This window comes from Diabrotica virgifera, chromosome 1, assembly GCF_917563875.1.
Source record: "Diabrotica virgifera virgifera chromosome 1, PGI_DIABVI_V3a".
In the NCBI taxonomy this organism is placed as follows: Eukaryota; Metazoa; Arthropoda; class Insecta; order Coleoptera; family Chrysomelidae; genus Diabrotica; species Diabrotica virgifera.
This window is the reverse complement of record NC_065443.1, coordinates 130,691,857-130,719,426: the sequence shown is the minus strand read 5'-3', so window position 1 is coordinate 130,719,426 and position 27,570 is coordinate 130,691,857. Positions and strand designations below refer to the sequence as shown.

Below are 27,570 nucleotides of genomic sequence, written 5' to 3'. Positions count from 1 at the left end.
GTATAAGTAATTAACTTAGATTTGACTTAAGCCCAATTTTTTGCTACAGTTCTTATTATTTGTATGCCTAATATGAGAATTTATTTTTGTTTTTTGATACTAGTAGGGTAGTTGGACACGTTTTCTTCCCATGTATTTTTGCAGTATGTACGTAACAGTAGGGAGAAGAGTAGCTCTAAACATTTATATGTATACAGGGTGAGTCATGAGGAACTGTACATACACCTACCTCGTATAGAGGCTCCTATGGGGAATAACAAATGACCATTAAAAAGTGTCTGCTCCCATTGTTTAATAATATACAGGGCGAGTTTCGCATTTTGACAGAAAATTGTATTCGTCATAATTTTTGAACGGTCAGATCGATGTGTCTCTTATTTTGGCCAATCGTTACACTATTACCACCTAATCAACTAATTTATTCAAACTAGAAAAAATCAGGTCCGGCTTTAAAAAAATTAGTTCGTTTGGGTCATAGAAAAAATTCCACCCTGTATACGCTTTTTGAAAACTCTAATATGAATTTTTTAAATTAGACAAATAGGCAATTAAAATGGCATATTTATTTTTTTCCGCACACGAATACTTAATTTTTTATAAAAAAAATAAATTTCACTATGAATTAAAAGTTTCGTAAAGTGAACCATAGATTAAAAAAAAAATAACTTTTATTACAAAAATTAATTTTTTTTTGCACAAATAAGTAATTTATGTTACCATCCAATCAACTGATTTATTCAAACTAGAGAAAAATCAGGTCCGGATTTAAAAAATTAGTTCGTTTTGGTCTTAGAAAAAATTTCACTCTGTATACGCTTTTTGAAAACTCTAATATGAATTTTACAAATAAGACAAATAGGCAATTAAAATGGCATATTTATTTCTTTCCCCACACGATAACTTAATTTTTTATTAAAAAATCAAATTTGTCAAAATCGGAATTTTAACCTAAAAATGAAAAAAAAAAAAAAAATTAACTCACGGTGTAAACTCGCTACAACTCTGTTCCATTTTAATATTTTTTTTCTGAAATTTTTACAGCACATACCTCTTACCATTGTGAAGACTATGAAAATTGTTGTAGACTTTCAGTCTTCTTCTTGTAAAAGTAGCAAACTTGTAAATCGCAAAAATTAGGTGGAAAAATTTAAAATTTATCAATTTGATCACGTCTATGTTAAACTATAGAGTCCAAAAGAAGTGTTATGGGAAGTTTTAGATCTAGACGTGTTATAGAAAAAAAAAATGGTAAAACTTTTAATTTTAACAAAAACGTTGTTTTCGTAAATTAATTTTTGTTAAAAAAGTTAATTTTTTAAATCTATGCAAAAACTTTGCCAAACTTTTTATGCATAGTCAAATTTGATTTTGCCTATTTGTCTTATTTGTAAAATTCATATTAGAGTTTTCAAAAAACGTATACAAAGTGAAATTTTTTCTAAGACCCAAACAAACAAATTTTTTAAATCCGGGCCTGATTTTTTTCTAGTTTGAATAAATCAGTTGATTGGGTGATAACATAAATTAAATATTTGTTAAAAAAAAATTCATTTTTGTAATAAAAGTTATTTTTTTTTAATCTATGGTTCACTTTACCAAACTTTTAGTTATTCATAGTCAAACTTGATTTTTTTTTATAAAAAATTAAGTAATCGTGTGGGGAAAAAAATAAATATGCCATTTTAATTGCCTATTTGTCTAATTTGTAAAAATCATATTAGAGTTTTCAAAAAGCCTATACAGGGTGAAATTTTTTCTAAGACCAAAACGAACTTATTTTTTAAATCCGGACCTGATTTTTTTCTTGTTTCAGTTAATTGGTGGTAACATAAATTAAATATTTGTTAAAAAAAAAATTAATTTTGGTAATAAAAGTTAATTTTGTTAAATCTATGGTTCACTTTACCAAACTTTTAATTCATAATCAAATTTGATTTTTTTATAAAAAATTAGGCAATCGTGTGCGGAAAAAAATAAATATGTTGTTTTAATTGCCTATTTGTCTTATTTGTAAAATTCATATTAGAGTTTTCAAAAAGCTTATACAGGGTGAAATTTTTTCTAAGACCCAAACGAACTAATTTTTTTTAAATCCGGACCTGATTTTTTCTAGTTTGAATAAATCAGTTGATTAGGTGGCAATAGTGTAACGATTGACCAAAATAAGAGACACATCGACCTGACCGTTCAAAAATTATGACGAATACAAATTTCTGTCAAAATGCGAAACTCGCCCTGTATATTATTAAACAATGGGAGCAGACACTTTTTAATGGTCATTTGATATTCCCCATAGGGGCCTCTATGCGAGGTAGGAGTATGTACAGTTCCTCATGACTCACCCTGTATAAACTTCTTTAACTATTGTAGTAGATAAAACTAGGTACTAATTTACTTCTCATTTAATTCAATTATTCAATACGTTTTAAAACAGCAATCAGGATGATCTAGATCGCAGAACGACCTCAAAATTTACAAGATTTCAAAACTAGAATAATTAAATTCACAAGTTCAACATTGTCGTTGACGGTTCAAGATTGTCTTTGACTGTTAAATTACTGATGAAAGGCAGGTAGATGGCAATTTGAACATTTAATTAGAGTTAAATGCAATTTCACTTAAATTAAATAACTTCAAACTTCACTTAAGGTACTTTACGAAATACTTATCAAAATCTTTCAATAAGAAATGATAAAGAAATAATTAGGCTGGGTATGATACAGTTTTGGTAAGTGATAAATTTATTTATTAACCCTTAACCCCATATGTAGACTCTGACATGCGGTATTATTGCACACCGTTGCCTATTCTCCTTTGTTTTCAATACGAATTTGCCTTATATCACTATATTTATTTTTTGCATCAACTGCGGAATAATTCTTCACACTGCTTACGCCAGGAAAATAAGGCAACAATATATCATGTTCGAGACACTTGAGCACCCAGGTTGCAAATGGGTTTTTGGGTACTATATCCCTAGGTAGACTTCCGCACCAAGCGACCGAGACAGGAGACCGCGACAGGCGACAGATAGGCGAGGTCTCCCCACGACTACTCTCAATGCAATTATATCAGGGTAGTTATGCAGCCCGCGACCGAGACCAGCGACCAACTATCGTCTAATCGCGACCTGTCTGTCGCCTGTCGCGGTCTCCTGTCTCGGTCGCTTGGTGCGGAAGTCTACCTCCTAGGTAGACAGACAGGTCGCGATTAGACGATAGTTGGTCGCTGGTCTCGGTCGCGGGCTGCAGAACTACCCTGATATAATTGCATTGAGAGTAGTCGTGGGGAGACCTCGCCTATCTGTCGCCTGTCGCGGTCTCCTGTCTCGGTCGCTTGGTGCGGAAGTCTACCTTAATACATTAAAAATACAAAAATGCCCGTTTAAAATTTAGTTTTTAACAAATAAGGGTCAAAGTGGCAGTTTTTTTGTTTAAATCGCTACAGGTGAAAATAGGGTAATTAACCTTTAACTACCCGCGCATCAAGTTATAACATAACTACACGCGTGGCGTACTTTGTACGCCACAAGAAAATACACTTAAAAACAGCGGATTTGTATAATTTTTTTTGAAAAAATACACTTAGTTGTTTGTTATAAACCTTATTCGGCATCAGTGAATACTTGGAGTTCCTTTTCAGTAAGCCAATTGGGATTTATAACTGGAATCATGGAATAACTGGATTCCATGATGAATAAAATTACTAATAAAAATTTTTTTTAAATGTGATTTTTTACAGGAGAAAAAGTATTGTTTACAAAGAAAAATCTATTTTTTGCCATAATGACTAAAAAACAATTAAAATATGTACTTATATTACGACTTATAGTAATATAATCCTGGGGTATCTTGTCCACCACCGGAAACAACAAATAATAAAATGTAAATTACGATCTTTCCAGAACGCCGATTATAACGAAGCTAAAACCAAATTGTAAAGCACATTCCAGTGATAGCTTAGAAAATTAAGCAAGGTCAAAAATTAAATTTTTAAATATATTTCCAGTAGAATTCTTATATCTGGCGTACAAAGTACGCCAGCGCGTGTAGTTAAAGGTTAAATATCTTATTTATAGTAATCATTTTTTAATAGATTAGCAATGGTTTTAAATATCAGTTCTTGAATTTTGGTTCGATCTTTTGTTGCTTCGAAAATTGCAAAATAAAACTAAAATTTCGAAAATAAAAAAATTGCTATAACTTTGGCGAAAATGAATTTAAGATTTTCATATTGCACGTAAAGTTGAGTCAAACTGTCCATATAATGCACAAAAAAAAATTTAAGACGATTCGTCAATTAGTGTAAATTTTATTCAATTTGTTTTTCCCAAAGATCTTTTTTTTCGCAATGTTATTGTTCAGAAAATAATAATGATATATCAATTCTGTGGAAACCACATGACAGAAGCATAGTCATGTTTCCAACGCATTTAAAAATTCATTCAAAAGTCATTTTTATCACTTCGAAAACATTAGTGGATCACAATAGAGTCATTTTTGGCTTATAAGCAGTTTGAATAACTTTGTTAATATTGACTGTAGGCTAAAACTATAAAGAGATTTGAAAAACTGCTATTTTTATACGAATTTTCAAAAACAAACTTTTCGCCTAGGTTAATTACGATCAAAGTTAACCACTTTTTTTATTTAATTGACGGCTACTTTTTTATAACAATTAAGCAACCTAGCTAGAGACATTTTGAAGTTGAAGGTAGGTATATAGTTTATGTGTAAATGTTGTAGTAAATTTTGAACCTCAACAGAGTAGATAATAAAGCTTTAAAAATGACGTCCTAACGAAATCGATTCGTGGTCGGTGGAGGGGAATTATTAAAATCCGTGCACTCAAAAAATGAAACTGATCCTGCAAACATATGCTGCGTTCAATAACGACGGAGCTTGTTGATGGATTTTGATCAAAATTTTTTTAATTTGTATGTACTCGTAATCTAATAGAGTACGTTATGTACATACATCCCCACCTAAGACTACAAAATTTTAGGGGGAAGCCCCCTTATCACTCAGGGATATGAAAAATAGATTACGACCTATTCTAAGGCATACTGAATATACATATATAATTTCATTCGGTCAAGCGGTTTCGGAGGAGTATGGCAACTAACATTGTGACAGGAGAATTTTATAGATGTAAATATATATATGGCTATTAACAAATAGCGGTTGGTGATAGAAGAGTGAAAATTATGGGTTGTATGTATTTTTTAATTATACATCATATAAAATTAAGATAGGAAATTTTGTCCAAAAAATAAAAAAAATCCTTATAACTTATGGGTATTAAAAAAAGATTAAAACCTATTCTCAGTCCTATAGGATATACGTGTAAAATTTCATAAAAATCGGCCAAGCCGTTTCGGAGTAGTATGCCAACTAACACTGTTACAGGAGAATTTTGTGTATATAGAAGTAATTGTGAATTAAATAATAAAAGTGACTAAATTTGACCCTAATTAACCTAGACAAAAAGTTTTTTTTGAAAATTCGTGTAAAAATAGCAGCTTTTGTATCCCAAAGTAGATTTACTCTACAGTCAAAATTAACAAAGCTATTTAAATTGTTTATGAGCCAAAATGACTCTATTTTAGGAGTGATAAAAACGAGTTTTTAATGATTTTTTCAATACTTTGAAAACATAACTATTCTTCTTTCATGTGGTTTCCACAGATTTCCTATATCATTATTATTTTCTGAACAATAATATTGCGAAAAAAGCTCTTTGCTATAAACAAATTGAATAAAATTTAAACTAATTGACGAATCGTCTTAAAATTTTTTGTGAATTACAAGAACTGTTTGACTCAACTTTTCTTGCAGTATGAAAGTCTTAAAGCCATTTTCGCAAAAGTTATAGCAATTTTTTTTTAGAAATTTTAGTCTTATTTTGCAATTTCCGAAGCAACAAATGATCAGACCAAAATTCAAAAAGTGCCATTTTAAACCTTGGCTAATCTACTAAAAGAAGAATATTATAAACAAAATATTTAATTACCCTATGTTTAAATGTAGCGATTTAAATGAAAAAACTGCCATTTTTGACCCTTATTTGTTAATAATTAAATTTTTCGCCCGAACTGTGACGGGCATTTTTGTATTTATAACGTATTAGGTATATAGTACCCAAAAAACCCATTTGCAACCTGGCTGCTCAAGTGTCCCGACAAAAACCTTATTTCTCTGGACTAGCTGTAGAATAAAATGCCGCTCCAAGTAAAATAAACTTTATGAAAATTATTAAGAACGTATGCATAATATTAAAAAAAATGGTGAAGGTTCCTACAAAATCCTTTACAAACTGAATTGTTTTTACAAAAAAACTTGAGTATTGTGGTAACCAACAAATAGTAAAATAATGTTCATAGCAGTTAGATGGATGAACTGGATGCCATACAAATAGTGAAAAAATACATGAGATTGCTCTACATGAGAAAACTTTACGTCAACGTAGCTCAAACACTAAACCATACTAAAACTGCGGCAGTTGAGAGAAGATATAATTACACACCACTTGAAGGTACATGTACACAGATGGTGTTCTAGGAATCTTTTATAAATCACGTTTCACAACAAAGTATACTTTCGGTGCGGTATTGCATACCGCATGTCAGTGGTTAAGGGTTGAACTCATTTCTCAATGTGTTAAAAACTCCAAAATAACTTACCAGTTGTAACACTGCTGGTACCACAGCGAGACCTAGTAGAAGAGGCCATCCTTCGTTGGTTCCTAATATTTGTTCTATACCTAAGACTTGCGATAGTAGAAGACCGATTGTAACAGCCAGTTGGTTAACGGTACCAAGGCCTCCCCGAAGATTTAAAGGTGATATTTCCGATATATACATTGGTACGAGGGAAGTATTCAGCCCTGTAAAGAGAAAAAAATTAAAAGTGAAATTTAATAAAAAATGTTCCTCTTGGTAAAAGGTATTTTAGTTTAAAAAGCCCTAAAGGGCTACAAACATATACAAAACGTTTTCGCTCTGTAACAAGAGCATCATCAGTGTTACAAGAACATGGTGAGCCAACCAAAAATAAATTAGTGTTGTAACACAAATATAATTAGAAACAACAAGTTTAATTAAAAATTCCTAAGTATGAGACCAAAGTATAGATCTGCAAGCAAACTAAGAAAGTCATTAATATTCAGCTCAGTGGGGTACCTACTATTGACGGAAATGTGTACTTAACCTTTCAGAGTTAACGTGCGGACTATGAGTCTGCTTGTCGAATTATTGGTCGATTTCTGAAGATTAATTACGGGCTCGGTCGTGGAGTGCTCGATAGCATCAAGCAGGGGGACACTTTATTTAGGGGGGATGCGAAAGTTGTCTAGTGCATTTAGTTCTGATGTTATATTGAATTGCGGAGCGTGAGTCCGCACGTTATGCAAGTTGTAACAAATCTTCAGGTAAGATCCAGTTATAAAATATTTTATTTCTAGAATAAATAAAAATATTTATGTGATTTATAATAATTGTCTAATATACTGATTATGTGTTATGTATAATATGTGAATGATATAAACTTCTTTTTTTACAGATTTTTTGAATATGAGATTTGAAAAGCAACAAGCATATCTTTTAAAGCTTCATGCGAAATTTCTCTCTGATTCTGAGCCAGAAGTTGAACCTTGTCCATGGCGATGCTAGTTTGGAAGGAGATTTCGAAGAGATACAGGACCGCGTCGGCAACAAGGAACAAAAAATTAAGGAGCCAATCTCAGAAGTCTTGGATGTTGCACAAAGAGTGTCACATTTCATTACATAGGTATCTACTATATGGCTCAAACATTTGTTTTTTGTTAAGTCTGTGTTTAATTTCTTAGAAATAGTTGTTTTGTGTTTGTATAATTTGGGTTTTTGTGTTTTATAGTACCCAAAATGTGAAAAAGATACATCTTTTAACTTTTATTTTTAAAGCAAGAGTTTAATACAAATAATACTAAATTTTTGTGCAAATGTTTTTTTTTTTGTTTATTTTAAGGTACTAGTATACTTTAGAAGACCAAAAAAAGCATTTTTTCAAGATTTTTTTTCTCAGAACACTTATTAAAAATGAGCATAAAACTTTTTAAATATTAATATCTAACTCTTAGAGAATATAAAAAATATATCTTTTTTCATTTATGCACGTAGACTAATATTGTAGACGGGGCCAAAATCGAGGCCTCGAAAAATAGGTTCCGATGGCGGACAGTTAATCTCAGGATTGGGATCTCTGAAGCAAAAAAATCGAGCGGCATTTGAAAAAGGAAGGTTTATTACGTTACAATTTACCACCGTTAGTGAAAAATTCCGCAAAAAAAGATTTTACGGAAATTTGAAAAAAAAATTTGTGAAAAAATCGCCCTAATTTCTTCAGTTTTTCATGGTTAAAAAATATTTATTTTTTATTTTTTGGTCAAATTGTGGTAAATTGTCACGTAAGAAACCTTCCTCTTTCAAATGCAGTAAGACTGTTTTGTTTCAGATATCCCAATCCTGAAATTAACTGTCCGCCATCATTTTTCGAGGCCTCGACTTTTGCACCCTCTACAATATTATTGCAAGTGCATAAATGAAAAAAGATATATTTTTTTACTCTCTAAGAGTTAGATATTAATATGTAAAAAGTTTTATGTTCATTTTTAATAAAGGTTCTAAGAAAAAAATTCTTGAAAAAATGACTATTTTTGGTCTTCTAAAGCAGTGGTGCTCAAAGTGCGACCGGTCGATCGCCAAATATTTTGAAGAAATACACTTTTTACATTTTGTAAAAATACAAATACAGAAAAAATATGGATTAATTAAATGAACTGAAAGGATTTAAACAACTTTCCACCGTTCAAAAAAAGGGTAAGCGCTCATTTGAAGTATGTTTATAACGAGACGGAGCTGGAAGGACATAGCGAGTTTAAAAGACACTCTAAAAGACGCTGATTTTAAAAAACTAACAGGTATGGTAACATGTGTGTCTAATCCATTATCTTGCAAAGATTTAGAAAAAATTGCCACAGAAATATCCATTACTTTCAACATGGAGATCACTTCCGTCCAGAGCGACTGATACGAAATGTTGGTCTTTCATCTGACAAAAATATCCGTCCTTGAAGCAAGTAGCTCTGGAGCTCACAGCATTTTTTGGATCAACGTACTTGAGTGAGCCTGCATTTTCACAAATGAAGGTAGTGAAATCAAAGTAGCGTAATCGGCTAACTTACGAACATCTCTCATCATGCTTGCGTTTGGCCCTCGGTAATTACTTACCATCATACGAAAAACTTGGATGGATAGATCATGGATCAACATACACATAAAATTAAGATGAAAAACATGACTTTAATTGCAACTCTCTGTAGTTACAACTTTTTATCAAATAAAAATGTGCAATAAATATTTTTATTTTCAAAATTGTTTTTTTTTCTAGCAGTCGATCGCTGGACGCTTGCAGTTTATGTGGTAGATACCATGCAGTGTAAGTCTGAGCATCACTGTTCTAAAGTGTACTAGTACCATAAATATTTGACAAGTTCTCAAACCGTTTTTCCGAAAATATTTGTTTTTTGGACCTTTTCTGGATGCGGACTGTGAGTCCGACGTTACATTTTATGTACCATCATACCATATCTCTGAAAGGTTAAATAAACAAGTGGTCATTCCGTAAAACAGGTAGATCTCTTGTTGATAGAATTTCACACCTTGAAGAATAGCACCCAGCTGAGGTGAGTATTAATGAGTCTCTTAGTTTACTTGCAGAACCTTAGCTAATTTTTCTTTCCTTCATAGTGTTGAGTAATGTTGAGTTCTTAATGTTTCCGTCTTTGTTACGTTTTGTGTCCATGATATGTTCCACATACTTCGATAACACCACATATCAAAGCAGAAACTATTTTCAGTTGGGTCCGTAACTGTCCAGGTTTCAACTCCATATAAAAGGACAGAGAATACGTGAGATCTCAGTACTCCAGTCTTAATTTCTAATCCCAGTTTTCCATTGCATAATACTGTTCTTTATCTTATTGAAAGCGCTTCTGGTCATCTCTGTGTGTCGTTTAATTTCAAGGCTGCGGCCCAAAATAATTAGATCAAATAATTATATCAGGGTACTCTCTCTAAAGTTTTTCCTTTAACGTAGATTGTTTCGTGTTCAATCTTGTTCTTACTAAACACTAGTACTGAATTATAAAAAAAGCCTTTCCTTCAAAAGAACTGTATGTATATATTAAAAAAAAAAAAAGAAATACATGTTGAGAGGGGAAGACAAATATGGTGTAAATGGTAAAGTAACGTACGAATAATTGTAGAATACCAACTATCGATAATTACGCTATGGGAAAGCCATCAAACAAATCTAAAGGTACGTATCCATGCGTTGATTCTCCGTGCTCCATGTAGCTGCTCAGTGCTCATATGGATAAGGCATGAGCTCCTCTACATCATATAAACCGCAAACCGGTTGAAGCGAAGAGGGTGAGCGCTGAGCGGCGAGCACCAATATATCCACTATGTGGAGCTGCTACACGGAGCACCAACGTATGGATACGTACTTTTAGGCTAAAGCCAGGCAAGCGACAATTTACGGCGCCGTAAGGCTAAGGCCACACGGGCGAGAAATTACGGTGCCGTAAGAGCAGTAAACCCGACGAGGCATTAGTTGACTAACTCCTATTTCATCTACAATTGATGGAGGAGTAAGTCAACCAATGGGTTTACTGCTCTTACGGCACCGTAAATTATCGCCCGTGTGGCCTTTCGCCAAGAGCTATAAAATGAAGCGCGAAAATGGGTCTCATGGTGAGTATAGTGGATGGCCAGACTGAGCTGTAAAATATCGCGCAGCAACATCAAATGGGCCCATCTTCGGCGTCATGTCGCAAACGAATGGACCTGGGTCCAAATTTGTAGCTCATCTAGCAACAACAATAACCAAAACACTTTATTTACATCTCGCGATACGCCGTAATTTACATCCCCGTCTGGCCATAATTTTATTGGTTCTTGCTTACTGCGCTTCTCTTCAGCTGCTCTAAGAGCTTCGCAGAATGAGTTTCCAGCTGAATTCTTTATTTGGTCGGACCATCTAGTTGGTGATCGTCCCCTTGATCTTCTCCCCGGAACGGGGAGCGTTTATTGCGGTTACAGCGCCGTAAATTATCGCTTGTCTGGCCTTAGCCTTAGACAAGAAAAAAAAAAGAAAGCAATATATGTGTTAAAAGCGTTGCACACAGCTTTATTTCATTACTTTTAGTTTTTTTTACGAAACAAGTTACTACAAATAAAAATATAAAACAAACCAAACAACTTTATAAAAGGTACGATAAAGATTTTTATATCACTCTACAAATACCCTTGACAATTAATAAATGTCATATGTGTGCGATATGCGACCCCTTGAACTTTCCATAATGTAGTATTGATTTTACATTATGCTTATATTTTATATTAAAACTGCTTTGAGCCAAGTCATATTTATAATTTTTATCTGTACATAAACTTTCATAAAAATATAAGAACCTTTAAAATAGTAGAGGCCCAACATCGAAAGGTATCAATGGGTCTACTGATTAAGTAAGTAAGTAAAAAGTAGTTAATTTGTTAGTATCTCAATATTGCTAGGGTTATTATACCATATATTGTAACTACACCATATTTAAAAAAATGTGAGTTGAAAATCATAGTTTTTTCAGAGCAAAAATAGTATAAATATAGAAAAAATAGCAAAAATAATCTAAAACAGGAAGGAAAGTTTCAGATAATTATATTTACAAAATAGATCCACGGAAATAAAACATAACGGGTTTGAGCATTTTCTGGTTTTTGAACCAATAAGAACAATACCTGTGGCTTGATTCTAATTAATTTCGATGTCGCAATTTAATTTCGACTCCGCCATGACAGATGTAATTTATAGTGATTCCTATTCATTTCGATATTAGTTCCAACTGGGGATATTAACGTTATCATTTTGACACTGCTCAGAATTTGGGTTGGTCCTCCTGTTTATTGGATTTATTGGCTATGCCACAAACGCAACGTTTGTTGATAGTCTGGGAAAATTATCGAATAAATGTCATTTTGGGAAAAGTTATTTACCAGCTATTTTATTGCTAAAATCGAATCTTAAGATTGCATATATTAGTAATATGGGGTATGACAAGTCCACAGAAAGTGTGTTATTTTATTTATAAACAAATTAGCACTCCTAAATCTTCTTTTTTTTTTCAATTAGTGCTCTGTAACTAGTGTTGCCCAAGTGCAAGACCAAGACGAGACTTAGAGAGTCTTGGTCTTGGTCTTGCGACAGTACACCTGGTCTTGGTCTTGGTCTTGGTATTGCGCTCCAGGTCTTGGTCTTGGTCTTGGTCTTGCAGGAAGAGTCTTGCAAGTCTCGCAGTTGCCCATTAGCCTATTACATATCTTAGAACTAGAACAACGTAACAGAGTAGGTCAATTTTAAGCTTTAATATCACAGCCATAGTAAAGACCAACCAAATTAATAAATATCTAAACAACTGACACCGTGTGGGGTTTGAACCTACGATCTAAGCGATCCGTGTCTATATTTCAACTAACCAAAGTTTATTAGGAACTTACGTATTTTTTCGAGTATTTGCCATTGACAATGTGTGATTTGAAAAGAATTCAATTCAGTGACAGATGTGCACAAGGGTCAGAGGGAAAAAGGATGAATGTCAATTTTTGGTCATTTTGAGATTGTTGTGCAATCTGTTAGCTTAGAAAGGGTACTATCAACCTGTGAATGGACAATGGGACATAAATATGATAATCGTCTTAAAATCACGTCACAAGATTGGACGCAAGGGGTAAAAACAATGAATATGTAACTATATTTCTCATTTTACCGAAAATGCTTGTAGATAGACATTCATCGTTCTTTCCCCTGGCCCTTCATATGTTAACGCCAGTTCTCATTTTGGTACCGAATACCAAACCGAGAATAATACACTTCTCCAAGAAATTAAGGCACCTCCATAAAAATGGAATGGGTAATTTTTGATGTCTCGAATTTCCTAAACCTGTTGTCTGATTTAAGTGATTTTTTAATATTATATAGCCTTATTCGTTAACAATATCGCTGCAATAATATTGTTGCTAGAAGTTAAATTGTCGTTGTATAGGTACCCGATAACTTATCGGTAGTAATGAGTGTACCAGTCAAACTGTGTTTTTTTCTCAAAGTAAGCATCATCCTGTGGAATATTCTAGCATTTATAAAATACTGAAATTAAGACCCAATTACAGTCTGATATTTTTTTAAGGTTTTGTTTTTTCATTCGCTTATGTTGGATAACAGTAAAGTTAGGTATTTTAACAACTAGCCATGTTTTTTATCAACACAGGGTGTTTTTAAATAAGTATGGTAAATTTTAAGGGGTAATTCTAAACAAACGGGTCATGTTACCCGTATGCGCGCCAATGGTGAATATTAAATTCTTAATTGTATGTCAAAAATGCGTAATAACTACCTCTTAAAACCCACCAAATTTCATTTGCATATCTCAACTGGTTTTAACAACCTAACCGGTAAGAAAAATTTTAACACCCCCTATTTCGGAAACGAAACATTTGCGAACATACACTTATAAAGCAAACTGTCAAATTATTTTTCGGGCAGAATTACCCCTTAAAGTTTGCCATACTTATTTAAAAACACCCTGTATTGATGAAAAACATCGCTAGTTAAAAAAGTACCTAACCTTTTATTATCCAACATAAGCGAATGAATCAAAAGAACAAAATGTTAAGAAAATATGAGGCTATAGTTGGGTTTTACTTTCAATATTTTATAAATGCTAGAAAATTCCAAAGGGTGATGCGAACTTTGAGAAAAAAAATACAGTTTGATTGGTACACCCGGTGTACAATGACAAATTTACCTGTCTAGAAACAATATTATTACAGCGATATTTATACAGAACAAGGCTATATTATTATCAAACATTAAAATCAAATAAATAAAAAATCAAATTATCAACCACTTAAATCGAACAAGTTTAGGAAATTCGAGAGACCAAAAATGACCCGTTTCTTGGAATAGTGTATAGCAACCAAAGAGCATAACAAAAGAACAGTGAGTCGATTGATAAAACAAATGACCAGTTTAATTTAACTACGTACAGAAAAAAACTGCTATAAATGTCCTTTTGTTTTCCATGTATTTCATTGTAAATATTTCTTTGTTGAATGCCTCGTAGACTAAATATTTGGGTATGTATTTGGTTACACGGTATAGACGGCACGGCATTATCTGTTATAGTCTGTCTCCTATCGTAATCACACTCAGCAGAAAAAATATACATAATAGTCTTAGTATTCTATAATATCGATATGATTTTTGTGTGTTTAAATTCCTACAAAACTAATTAAGGAAAAAAATTAACTACTTATTGTAGGTATATTTTTTATCAGCATATGACATATATTTAAAAAGTTTCGATACATTATAGGTCTGGATCCCGCGTATGGAAAAAAATTGATTAATAGCAAGCTGAAAATGTGTTAATAGCTTAACGGCGTCTAGTCGGATAAACTTTGATGTATGGGAACACTGGAACAGGGGCAGTTTTAATTGTGGAACAGGTTAAACATTTGGAACGGTCAGACCACGAAAACGGCACATTTATTTTGTCCGACAGAATAGACTTAAACTCTCCGAACAGAGGTTAAACTCTCATGCAAAAATCAGACTGCTATTTATCACCTATCATAATTCCTGTCATTTGACATATTCTACATGTTCCACTCATTAAAACGCCCATTTGGTGATAAATAGCAGTCTGATTTTTGCATGAGAGTTTAATCTCTGTTCGGAGAGTTTAGGTCTGTTCTGTCGGACAAAATACATGTGCCGTTTTCGTGTTCTGACCGTTAAAAATTTTTAACCTGTTCCACAATTAAAACTTCCCCTGTTCCAGTGTTCCTATATATCAAAGTTTGTCGGACTAGACACCCTTAAGCTATTAACAAATTTTCAGCTTGCTATTAGTCAACTTTTTTTCATACACGAGATCCAGACCTATTAATTTATGAATGGAGGGCGGCTATTCTCAAAACCTGGACAATTAATTTCAGAGCGAAGAATGTATGTTTGTTTATGGTATTGTTCGTAAGGCGCATAAGTCCAATTTTACAAATTTTTTTGCTTCTCATAGAGTACCTACCTAAGAATATACCCGAACTAATATACTTCATAAAAGACCCTCAGTTCTAATTGCAAGACGCAAGAGTCTTGCAGGCTTAGTCTTGTTCTTGCTCAAATCTTGCACGGTAAGTCTTGGTCTTGGTCTTGCTCAAATTAGGCGGCCTTGGCCTTGGTCTTGGTCTTGCGAAAATGCAAGAACAAGACCAAGACTGCAAGACCAAGACTGATTTTGGGCAACACTATCTGTAACTACTAAGATTTTTTCTTTAAACCAAAAACACTCAAATAAAAATTCACCGCAATTTAGTTCTGCACAAAAGTATTTTTTTCCGATTTCCTTCAACAAAAATATTACTTGGAAAATCCCAGTTTTCCCAAAAAAATCTGCAATTTTCAATTAAAATTTTAGGAAAGTACTTATTTGTCAATAATTAAATAAATTGGTGACATGAAAGATTTTTTATAGTAGATTATATTATATCAGGAGGCCGTCGACAATCTAACCAATAGCAATTTAGCAATAATTAAAATGTTAATAAAAAAATTTCGGTCGCAATAATAACCAGAAAGATTATGATACACCAGAATAACTATGATTTTCGTATAAAAAAGCACTATACCTATTCAACGTACTACTTTACAGAATTGAAATTGAGTATTTGAGCGGTCTCAGGAATGTTATAAAGAAACAATTTTTTGGCTTATAAACAGATGGAGCCCCTCAGAAAATATCAAATTATATTAAATTAAGTTAACACTGTTGAAAAGGGCACGGCTTCTTTTTCGAAGAAAAAAAATCGAATTGAGTGGTTCCAGGTATAACCGGTCAAATTTGACCGGCATTTGCGACAGAGTTATAAACAACATAATTTCAATCTTTGGACCATTACCTTTTTATTCCGGTCTTCTTTGTACATACAAATTTTCATACCTTCAAGACATTCATAACGAAAAAGATTTATGTCACCAAGTTATTTAATTATTGATAAGTAATTAATTCCCTAACATTTTAGTTGAAATTTAAGGATTTTGTTTTTAAAAACCCGAATTTTCCCAGGAAAATTTCCGCCGAAGGAAGTCGAAAAAAAATATCTATGTGCAGAATTAAATTGTTACAGTGAATTTTTATTTGAGTGTTTTTGGTTTAAATGTTTTTGGTTTAACGTTAAAATCTTCTGAGTTACAGAGCAATAATTGAAAAAAAGATTTTGGAGCGCTAATTTGTTTATAAACCAAATAGCACACTTTCTGGGGACCTTTCATAGCTATGTTACTAATATATGAAATCTTAATATTTGATTCGAGCATGTCCAGCAATATAATAGCTGGTACATAATTGTTCTTGTTTTATACTAATTTCACCAGATTATTACATCTTTCATTGAGTTTATAATTCACGTTTTTCTCAATTATTATATTTCTAATTTATTACTATTCAATCTAATTCCTGCAAACCAGCAAATTTCCATAAAACCCAGCCATATTTATTAATACCTTTTGCTTTAGTTTTCCTTGCAAGAAACAAACAAAACACATCTCCTAAACTAAATCTAACCTCGCTTTCGGCCTTCAGACATTTATTTATGTCCATGTCACAATAATTTCGACTAGAAATAATTATAATATCAACCACTCTTTTGGAGTCGCAATTAATTTCGATAAGTCGCTATTTTGTGACATCATTTCGTTAGTTCAACTAAAATACACAAGACTCGCACAGTCGCATTTCAACGTCGCCATTCATTGCGACTTGTTTTGAGTCGAAATTTGAATTAGAATCAGGGCCCTACATGGAAAGTTTTCCCCAGCCCATCCTGTATATGTGTTATAAAAATAACTAATATTCGGATATATTTAAGAATTAGTATAATTTGGTAATTAAAATTTTGTGGTTAAAATTAAAGGTTTCTAGTATTCTAATTAATACGGGTTCTAGCATGCAGAAATTTAGCCATATGTGTACCGTGTACCCATTCATAATTTTCGAGTCATAAAAAAATTAAGTATCTACACAGAAGCCTTTTTTGTGTTCGTCTTTGTACAATAAAAACTGCGAACTACAGATTAATAAATCTCTTGTTCGCAGTTAAAATCTTTTTTATTTTAAAAGATTTATAGTGTAATTTTTTGTTAGTTTGGATGTACTTTAGAAGAACGAAAATAATGATTTTCCTAATGACAAAGTAACTCACCACAATTGACCCCTATAATAAATCTTCCTACAAATAGCATTTCGTAGGATTTCGCTATTTTTGTACACCACATTAGGCACCCTCCGGTTATACCCAAGACGTTGTTGAGCAGCAAGCCTCCTTTCCTGTAACAAACAAAACAAAAAATTACTACTACTAAAAAATATAGTCTTGATATAATTCACTTTTTTAAGATGAACTAGATTGTAACTTATAGCCCATAAAATTTTGCAAAATAAAATAACCTGGTATAATATAGACCTGGATCCCGCGTACCAAAAATAAATAATGTGTGTGTACCTACTTTGTACGCACGGAAGAAGTTATACTTCTATTATAAAATTTCAACGAAGTAAATATACTAAACAGTTTATTCGTATTTTATTTAAATATTAAACTAACTCTAATACTTATCTACCACTTTCAAAAAGTTTGATTAAAACAATACCAAAAATTAAAAAAAAATACGAATCGATTGGGATTTGAACCGGAGACCTCTCGATCTCTGGTCCAATGCTCTACCAACGAAGCTATTATCGCTCTAGGTACATGACAACTCAGAGATAATTATTACAAATCACGGTGGCAAATAGATCAATTGAAGTATAAGAATATTATAATATCTAGATACTTTATTATCTTACTCCCGAGGAAGATAAATCCAAAGACAGAAAAATTATAATAAATATTATATTTATATGGTAATATATGGTATATATTTATATGGTATATATTTATTTGGTATTTATAATAAATACCAAAAATTCACAAACCGAATGTTCCTATGAGACCAGTGGTTAGCTTTTACAACACACCAGTTGTTACATTGTCTAAATTCATTAATTCCATTTTACAATCTACAATAACTTTACAACCTTCTTATTCTGTCAAAAATTCTACCGATTTAGTAAATAAGCTGTCAGTTTTAAACTTACCTAGAGACTTCTTTCTAGTTTCTTTTGATGTAAGTAATTTGTTTACTAATGTACCTAGAGATGAAACCATTCCTTTAGTGGAGGATTTACTTATTAAAAGTAATATTAATAGAGTTTCAATTCCTCACTTGTTGGATTTACTTAAATTTTGTTTATCGCAAGATTTCTTCACCTTTAACGATATTATTTATAGACAAGCACAAGGCTTGGCAATGGGGAATCCTTTATCACCTTTGCTAGCAGATTTGTTTCTTAACAACCTCGAGGTTAACATATTTGATAATAATTCTTCGAACCAAAACTCTTTCCAAAAAATCTTATACTGGTTCAGGTATGTTGATGATGTATTGGCTATTATAGATGGCAATTCTACAGATGCTGAAAATATTCTTTATTTGCTCAACAATTTACATCCAGCTATAAATTTCACTCTAGAAACCGAGTCCAACAAGTCTATAAATTTTCTAGACCTTACTTTAACTAGGATGGACAGTAAATTAATTTTTTCAGTCTTTAGAAAACCTACTCAGACTGACCATACCATCCCTAGATCTTCTAACCATCCCTTTCAACAGAAGATGGCTTCCTTTTATTGCTACATCCATCGTTTACTTAGTCTACCATTATCAGATACTAATTTCAATTCAGAATTAGATATTATCAAACAACTTGCATATAGTAATGGTTACTCCCCTACTTTAGTTGATAACATCCTCAACAAATTAAGGAGTAAAAGGAATAGATCCCTAGCTTACAATCCTGTTCTTAATAATTCCACTACAGCAGTTATGTATAGATCAATATCATACATAGGTTATCCTTCAGATAATATAGCCAAAATCCTAAATAACATCCCCAACCTTAAACTATCATTCAAATGTAAGGAAAATATCAAATCTATTTTTTCTCACACCAAAGATAAAATTGGAAAAACATCAAAAAGTGGTATATACAAATTGTCCTGTGGAGACTGCCCTGTTACCTATGTGGGGAGAACTATGCGACCTTTGGAAACACGCATCAAAGAACATTTGTCTAAGATTGACAAATCTAGTTTTGGCAATCACTTACATGCTTCTAAACATAACTTCAGTCCCCAAAGAGATAGTAGGATTCTACATAGTATACCCATTAACAACTATACAAAAATGAATTTATTAGAAGACTTAGAAATTAGCAGGGAATTAAAAAGAAATCCTCAAAATTGTGTTAACACCCAGGTTCAATTAAATTGTAAATTTGATCCAATCTTTAAGAAGTTTCTTTAATACTGTTATATTCAGCATGCCCAACAATTGCTCTAGTTTTTTGAACATTACTTTATAACATATTTGAATTTTCTTTCATTGATTACAATTAAATTAAATATTTTCGATTTGGCTTTTTTAATAATAATATTGTTTTCAAACAGTTTTGGAACTCTGAGCTTGTCCAACGGTGCTTCTCCTTGGTTTTCATCTATCTCACTTCTATATTTGGTCAGAACTGACTGGTTGTTTGGTTTTTTTAATAATTAATAATACTTTGATAATTTGATTATTTTCACATTTAACTTTAATTTAAACTTAACAATTGTCATTTAAATTTAACTTTAGTTTTTCATATTAACTTTAACGTCATACCAATTAGTTAACTACATATGACAACTTAGTCATTTTCAAAAATTTTAAATAATTTTAATAACACAGATGTCGCTAGGAACTATTGTTTCCGTCAGCAGGCTGTCGTTTTGAATATTGTCAGTAACAGCTGTTCTTTGTACGAATGGTGGCCATTTTGTAAAAAAAACACATTAAATGTGATTTTTAACATTTAAGGGTTTTTTACCCTAACCAGTGGTTATATCCCTGGGTTAATTTTTAGAATATAGAATGTGTTTGTTCGAAGTTTTCTCTTCTTTTGAGGTTTTTACACCTATAAGACGTAAGTTTCACTTTATAATTTTTTATGAATAAGATTTTTCAACTTAGTCTTTTTATAGGATAGCTCTGATGATGGCATTAATATGCTGAAAGTACTTAGCTGATTTAATAAATTAATTTACACACTATCAGTCTTTTGAAAACATACACCAGTTCCCGTTTAGATTTAATATTATATTTACTAAAACACTAATATATTCTTTTAATGACTTATTTGCGCTGATACATACAAAACTTGAAAGATTAGCAACGAACTACATACTGTCTGTGTGCGCATGCGCCCGGAATTATAAAAATTCACTCACAATCGCGCCTAAAAAAGTATAACTTCAAAAAGTTGATTAATAGCAAGCTGAAAATTTGTTTATAGCTTAACGGTGTCTAGTCGGACAAACTTTGATGTATGGGAACACTGGAACAGGGGAAGTTTTAATTGTGGAACAGGTTAAAAATTTGGAACGTCAGACTACGAAAAAGTTCCATGTAGTTTGTCGGACAGAACTTCCAATTGGTTTACCATTTCATTAAACTCTCATGCAAAAATCAGACTGGTGTTTATCATTAACTGGGCATTTTAATGAGTGGAACACGAAGAACATGTCAAATGGCAGGAATCGTGTTGATTCGTAATAACAGTCTGATTTTTTCATGAGAGTTTAATAAAAGGGTAACAAATGAATTGGATGTTCTGTCTGACAAAATACATGGGACGTTTTCGTAATCTGACGTTCCAAATTTTTAAACTGTACCACAATTAAAACTTCCCCTGCTCGAGTTTTCCCATACATCAAAGTTTTTCCGACTAGACACCGTTAAGCTATTAACAAATTTTCAGCTTGCTATTAGTCAACTTTTTTTGGTACGCGGGATCCAGGCCTAATATTTTAGTACCAGTTATTTCCTATAATAATAATTATACATTAGACAATTATTATACATTATATCGGATTTGAAGGGGTAGACTTTGATTTAGTTCCAATAAAAGAAAAAAAGGGGCAAGGAGTGATTCAAGTTAATAATCGCCATATACTAATTTACAGCGGGGTAAACGAAAGGACAATCAGCAGCTGGAGTAGGCTGTATAATAAATATGGCAAGAATGAAAAGTGCAATTCTAATACCGTATGGTCCCAATGAAGACGAAACATTACAATAAAATATAAATTCTGGGATAATTAATGTTTAATTCGTGTTAATCGTTAATGGGGGGTTTTTGGGGTCGTTGATTATAGCCAGGGAGGTAATGTCAAATTTGACCGGAGCATTTTAGCATGGCTGCTTTCTTTTTATTTAGTTAGGTATTCCAAAGCTTATTAACAAATGATGTGTCAGCTGGCCCAAAACCGGGGATGTTAGACAAGAAAAGGTAAAATATGAAACTTGATGGAAAAACGCTACAACTTATGTCAAATATTTATCTACGTGACTTACAACTCTTAATAGCTTTGCTGACTTCTCTCCTAGCTTTCACTCAGGCAATCCGGGTTCAAATCCTGGCGTTGATTTTTTTTTGTTTTTAAGATTGACATTTTATTTTGAAAAATAATTATTTTTATAATACCACGTTTTTATTATTTATACGAGACAATATAAAAAATCTGTATTTCTTATAGAATTATACATAGAACTTGTGAAATAGAACTATGCATTTGATCATAAATATTATGATTGACCTTAATAAGCAAAGTTGTTTTAAATGAAACCCTGAAGCTTCCTGAGTTAGTACGACCAATCTAAGTGAAAAAGGGGGTTGCCCTCCCCACCTCCTCCCGACATTTTTTTTATTTTTGGACAAACTGTTTTTTCTTAAGGGTTGCCCTCCCCACCTCCTCCCGACATTTTTTTTATTTTTTGGACAAACTGTTTTTTCTTAATGTAATATGATGTAGAACCAAAAGATACATACAACCCTAATTTTTCACTTTTCTCTCACCAACCCCCATTTTATAATAGCAATCTAAATATTTCCCTGTTCTCTATAACAGGTATATAAAAATGGATGTTTGTCTTTATGAGGAGCGATCAATCAAAACGCAATAAATCCTGTTTTTTAGAATTTGAGTTAAATTAATACTAAATAGCTTTGTCATGAAATATATCCAGTGGTTACAGCCAATTCCTTCCAAACGCAATATATCCAATGTAAAATAGCTATCGAAAGTGTGCAAATCAATCAAAACACAATACATCCAGTATTCCGCTGAATAACGCCCTTATTATAAGAATAATTATTTTTCAAAATAAAATGTCAATTTTAAAAACAAGAAAAAAATTCAACTCCAGGATTTGAACCCGGATTGCCTGAGTGAAAGCTAGGAGAGAAGTCAGCAAGGCTGTTAAGAGTTGTAAGTCACGTAGATAAATATTTGACATAAGTTGTAGCGTTTTTCTATCAAGTTTCATATTTTACCTTTTCTTGTCTAAAATCCCCGGTTTTGGGCCAGCTGACACATCATTTGTTAATAAGCTTTGGAATACCTAACTAAATAAAAAGAAAGCAGCCATGCTAAAATGCTCCGGTCAAATTTGACATTACCTCCCAGGCTATTACGAATATCGTAACGGCGATGGTCTCCCCCCACCTAATACCAGGTGATGGTCTTCGATGTAGGTAATTAGTAGAACCAACTGAGTTGTTGTCGAATTTACATAGAACTATTGTAGATGAGTACCCTCCTGGGCACCAGTTGTCTCGGAGACCATTGACGACATGATATTCGTATTATGCGATCCTAAAAACCTACGTGTAACGAGTTTGCACTGATATTGTATCGAATTTCTGCAAAAACCCTAGAGATGAGGCCTTACCTTGTCTCCAAGCGCGTCGTAGACCATTGTCATCACGATATTCGTGATCAGCGACCGCAAAACTCCGTATTAACGACTTTATACACTGATTTTGTAATTTTTACACTAATTTTCATAAAACTCCAGGAGATGAGGCCCATCCTAGTCATCAGGTCCATTGTAGAAAATTATATTATCTCATCGTCATGATATTTGTGATCAGCGTCCTCAAACACACCAGTATAATGAGTTTGCACTGATTTTGTATCGAATTTGCATAAAACTCCAGACGGGACCCCCTGTGGGTATCAGGTGCCTAGAATACCAGCGCCGTCATGAGCCCAAAAACTACCGATTAATACCACTGAACTCATTTCATCACTTTGAAATGCTTTATAGTCCAGAAAGCCACTGCGCATCCGCTAGGAAAAATATTCTAATTCAGATTTTTTGCACAATCTTACTCAGAAAGGACTCCTTTTAACAAATTTGCATGTTGCCAGGACCAAACGGTGGTCAAAAATTTTTTAAACGTTTTTTTTTTGTTTTTTTCCTAAAATTATTTTTTTTTCATGGAAAAAAGTTTTTTTAGGTTTTTTGGATCATTCCAAAGAGAACAGGTCTTTAGTGACTTTTCTCTAAAAATGGTAGTTTTTGACATATAAGCGATTAAAAATTGAAAAATTGCGAAATCGGCCATTTTTAACCCTCAAAAACTATGTGACAAACTGAAAATTTGAATGTTGCCAAGGTAAGTAGATATTCTTTAAACATCGATTGATGAAATCCCGAACAGTTTTTTGCAATACAATATTCCAAACTCCTTTGTTTTTTAATTGCTAATCAAGCGTGCGCGACACTATTTTCCACCGACAGTATGGTGCAAATGAAAGGAATAAATTCGTTATTTCGTAAACCGGCGACTTTAAGGAAAAATCCCAAAACAGGTCGATTTTTATTTTTAAGTTAAGATATTGTGGCATATATGGTATACTAGTGACGTCATCCATCTGGACCTGATGACGTAATCGATGATTTTTTAAATGAGAATAGGGGTCGTGTGCTAGCTCATTTAAAAGGTTCTTCAATTCTCTATTTAGTAATATAAACATTTATATAATTATTTATACGGGGTGTCCACAAATTTTTATTAAATTAAATTATTTGATAAAAAAAAGAAGTAGAAGGACACCCTGTATAAATAATTATGTAAATGTTTACATTACTGAATAGAGAATTGAAGAATCTTTCAAATGAGCTACCACACGACCCCTATTCTCATTTAAAAAAATCATCGATTACGTCATCACGCCCAGACGGATGACGTCACTAGTATACCATATATGCCACAATATCATAACTTAAAAATAAAAATGACCGGTTTCGGGATTTTTCCTTAATGTCGCCGGTTTACGATATAACGAATTTATTCCTTTCATTTGCACCATACTGTCGGTGGAAAATAGTGTCGCGCACGCTTGATTAGCAATTAATAAACAAAGGAGTTTTGAATACTGTATTGCAAAAAACTCTTTGGGATTTCATCAATCGATGTTTAAAGAATATCCACCTACCTTGGCAACATTCAAATTTTCAGTTTTTCACATAGTTTTTGAGGGTTAAAAATGGCCGATTTCGCAATTTTTCAATTTTTAATCTCTTATATGTCAAAAACTATCATTTTTAGAGAAAAGTCACTAAAGACCTTTTCTGTTTGGAATGATCCAAAAAACCTAAAAAAACTTTTTTCCATGCAAAAAAAATAATTTTAGGAAAAAAACAAAAAAAAACGTTTAAGAAATTTTTGACCACCTTTTGGTCCTGGCAACATGCAAATTTGTTAAAAGGAGTCCTTTTTGAGTAAGACTGTGCAAAAAATCCGAATTAGAATATTTTTCCTAGCGGATGCGCAGTGGCTTTCTGGACTATTACAAAAATGCATTGATAGTAGCTGAAATTCTCCAGCAATATGAGTAAGATGTTAACACACAAAAAAATCAAACGTCGTGATAACTAGCAAGGAAAAATAGACAGAAAAAACTGGAGAAATACAAACTGCCAACAATACGGAAATGGTGGAAGACTGGTATCAGCTTAGTTTTGGACTAAAATATACGTGGTGAGGAAATAGTAATGTGAACGCTAATAGACAGTTCCTTCAGAGTTTGATTACCATAACGAACATATTTACTCAACTTTCTTTGAAGTAAAGATATACTTACCTGAAGGTACCTAAATATAAGATATGTTCTGTTTTTCGTTACGAAAGGATTTGAAAACCTGGTTTGCAATATCCACCAAGGGAATATTCAGAGCACCAGCAAATAAAACTATCATTACCAGAATGATAACAGAAAAAACCGAGGACTTTTAATATTTAATTGATTAATACTTTAGAAGGTATTCAGTTTTTGATCCTGTGTTTAGAGCTTTAACCCTTAAACGCCCAAGGGTGGGTAAAAAATGTCCACCTAATGCGTATTCCCTTGTAACTTATTTATTACGTGTTTAAAAATTTTTCAAAAATTTTTTATTGTTACAAATACAGCCCTTTATCTGATGTTAATTTGGTTTTACCGATATTTTTGAAAATAAAAGTAATATCTTGAGTTAAATATGGGTGGGCATAAAAAGTACACCTTTGGTAAAACTTGTTACTAAAGGTTTCTCTATAATTTCTCGTTGTTAGGAACATAATCCATATAATTATCGACGTATAATTACATTATCGACATAATTATCCGCCAATGAGGAGGCTGAAAGGAAGAATGTGGAGAAAATCGACAAATCTGAATTACTGGCAGTTACTGGTATGTTAATTTTGATTTAAATTGTAATTTTGTTTTAAGGTTTGTAAATTGTTTATATTAATATTTTAGAAGATGCTGTGTTTCTTGAGCATCAGATTCTTAAGTTTAATTCACTTCCAACAACTCTCAATAAATATATTAGCTATTTTCAAGGTGGACATTTTTTACCCACCCTGGGCGTACATGGGACCTAAAAAAGGTTGGGCGTTTAAGGGTTAAGCGAAAAAAAAATTAAAAATTCTTTGCTTTACTTATTGTGGTTTAATAGTATGTATCAGAAACTGGTTCTGTATATTGTATCTGGAGAATATACTGGGTAATTGATTTTACTTTAGGTAATTTGAATGTTAGTATACAGGGTGTAATAAAAAGGCAGGTCATAAATTAAACTACATATCCTGCGATCAAAAATAATTCAATTTAATCTAACTTAACTTAGTACAAAAATGTGCATATGAAAAGTAGTTACAGCCCTTTGAAGTTACAAAATGAAAATCGCTTATTGAAAAATCACTAAGAAGAAACTGTTTTGAAAACATTGTTTAACTAATGGTACATATGACAATAATAATTTAATTGGAAGGTAAAAAGCATTTGGGGGTTTAAGGGACCAAAACCGCCATAAAATTTTTATAGAGTACACACATTAAACTGTTACTTTTTTTAATACTGTGATAAAAATGGCACATGTCCATTATTAATAAAAAATCTCGAATAGTCTTCGATATATTGGAAAAGAATCGAGTGTGATTTTGTAACTTTAAAGGGCTGTAACTTTTTTATGTGCACATTTGTACTAAGGTAAGTTAGGTTCAATTGAATAATTTCTATTCCCAAAATATGTGATTTAATTTATGAACTGCCTTTCTGTTACACCCTGTATTATGTAGGTTATCAACAATTTACTTTTATAAGTCTTGTAATGTTTAAACAAAAAAAAAACGGACTTACCTTCCAAACTTGTTTGCCACCATTCCGCCTCCGAAGCCTCCCAACATGCCGCCGATGGCAAATATCGACACAGCTATCGAATACAGCATTTCGGCCTTCTCGTTAGCCAAGTCCTGCTTGTACCTCTCCTTGTACAGAGTCTTCATGAAGTTTTCGATGTTGCCCTGGGGTGCGTTGATCACTCCCGTATTGTACCCGAACTGGAACATCCCCAACACCGCCGCCATTATGGCGTAGGTTAGGAATAACGTTAAACCCTGGAAATAGAAACAGATTATGTATTAATAAATTTTTCCCTTTTTTCTGAAAAATGTTCTTGGCAGAGCTAATTAGCCAGACTTCTTTTTGATTGGTTACAAATTTATAGTCAGTTTCTTATCAATTAATAATTATAATTTTTCCTTTTAATTTTAAATTTAATACGCATAAAAATAGTAAAATGTTTCCTACTTCAAAAGCGTTGGTTTTAAAAATGGTTAACTTTTCGTATTCTTTAGATTGAACGTCGTTACGGCCAACCTAATAAAATTTTACCTAATTGTTATTTCAGTTAATGTTTGGCTCAAAGAATCACGAATAACTCACAAATTAAAGCAATTAGGTATAGGAAATGTTTACAAGAAAGTATTTCATTGCAATACTAAAATATAGGGTGTTCCATGTGAAGGTGTTAGATACATTTTCCGATTCAATCATTTCTATTGTTCACAGTTCTGTGTTTGCTTTTTGAGTAGGTATAGTATGTTATAACTAGATCCAAACCCAGACATCCAAAGTGAAAGTTATCCTCCAACACCAAATAGTTCTATATG

At 32.5% G+C, this 27,570-nt stretch overlaps 1 protein-coding gene across 5 annotated transcripts in view; it reads right to left on the bottom strand.

Annotated features, from left to right (window-relative positions):
• The window catches only part of LOC114326427 (glucose transporter type 1), a 659,305-nt gene that overhangs the window by 337,728 nt on the left and 294,007 nt on the right, over window positions 1–27,570 (bottom strand). For all 5 annotated transcript variants that reach the window (XM_028274797.2, XM_028274796.2, XM_028274795.2 and 2 more), the window contains 3 exons: window positions 26,759–27,015; window positions 17,354–17,478; window positions 6,683–6,885 (listed from right to left, as the gene is read on the bottom strand). In XM_028274797.2, the coding sequence (XP_028130598.1) occupies window positions 6,683–6,885; window positions 17,354–17,478; window positions 26,759–27,015 (585 nt within the window). The remainder of the gene's footprint in view (window positions 1–6,682; window positions 6,886–17,353; window positions 17,479–26,758; window positions 27,016–27,570) is intronic.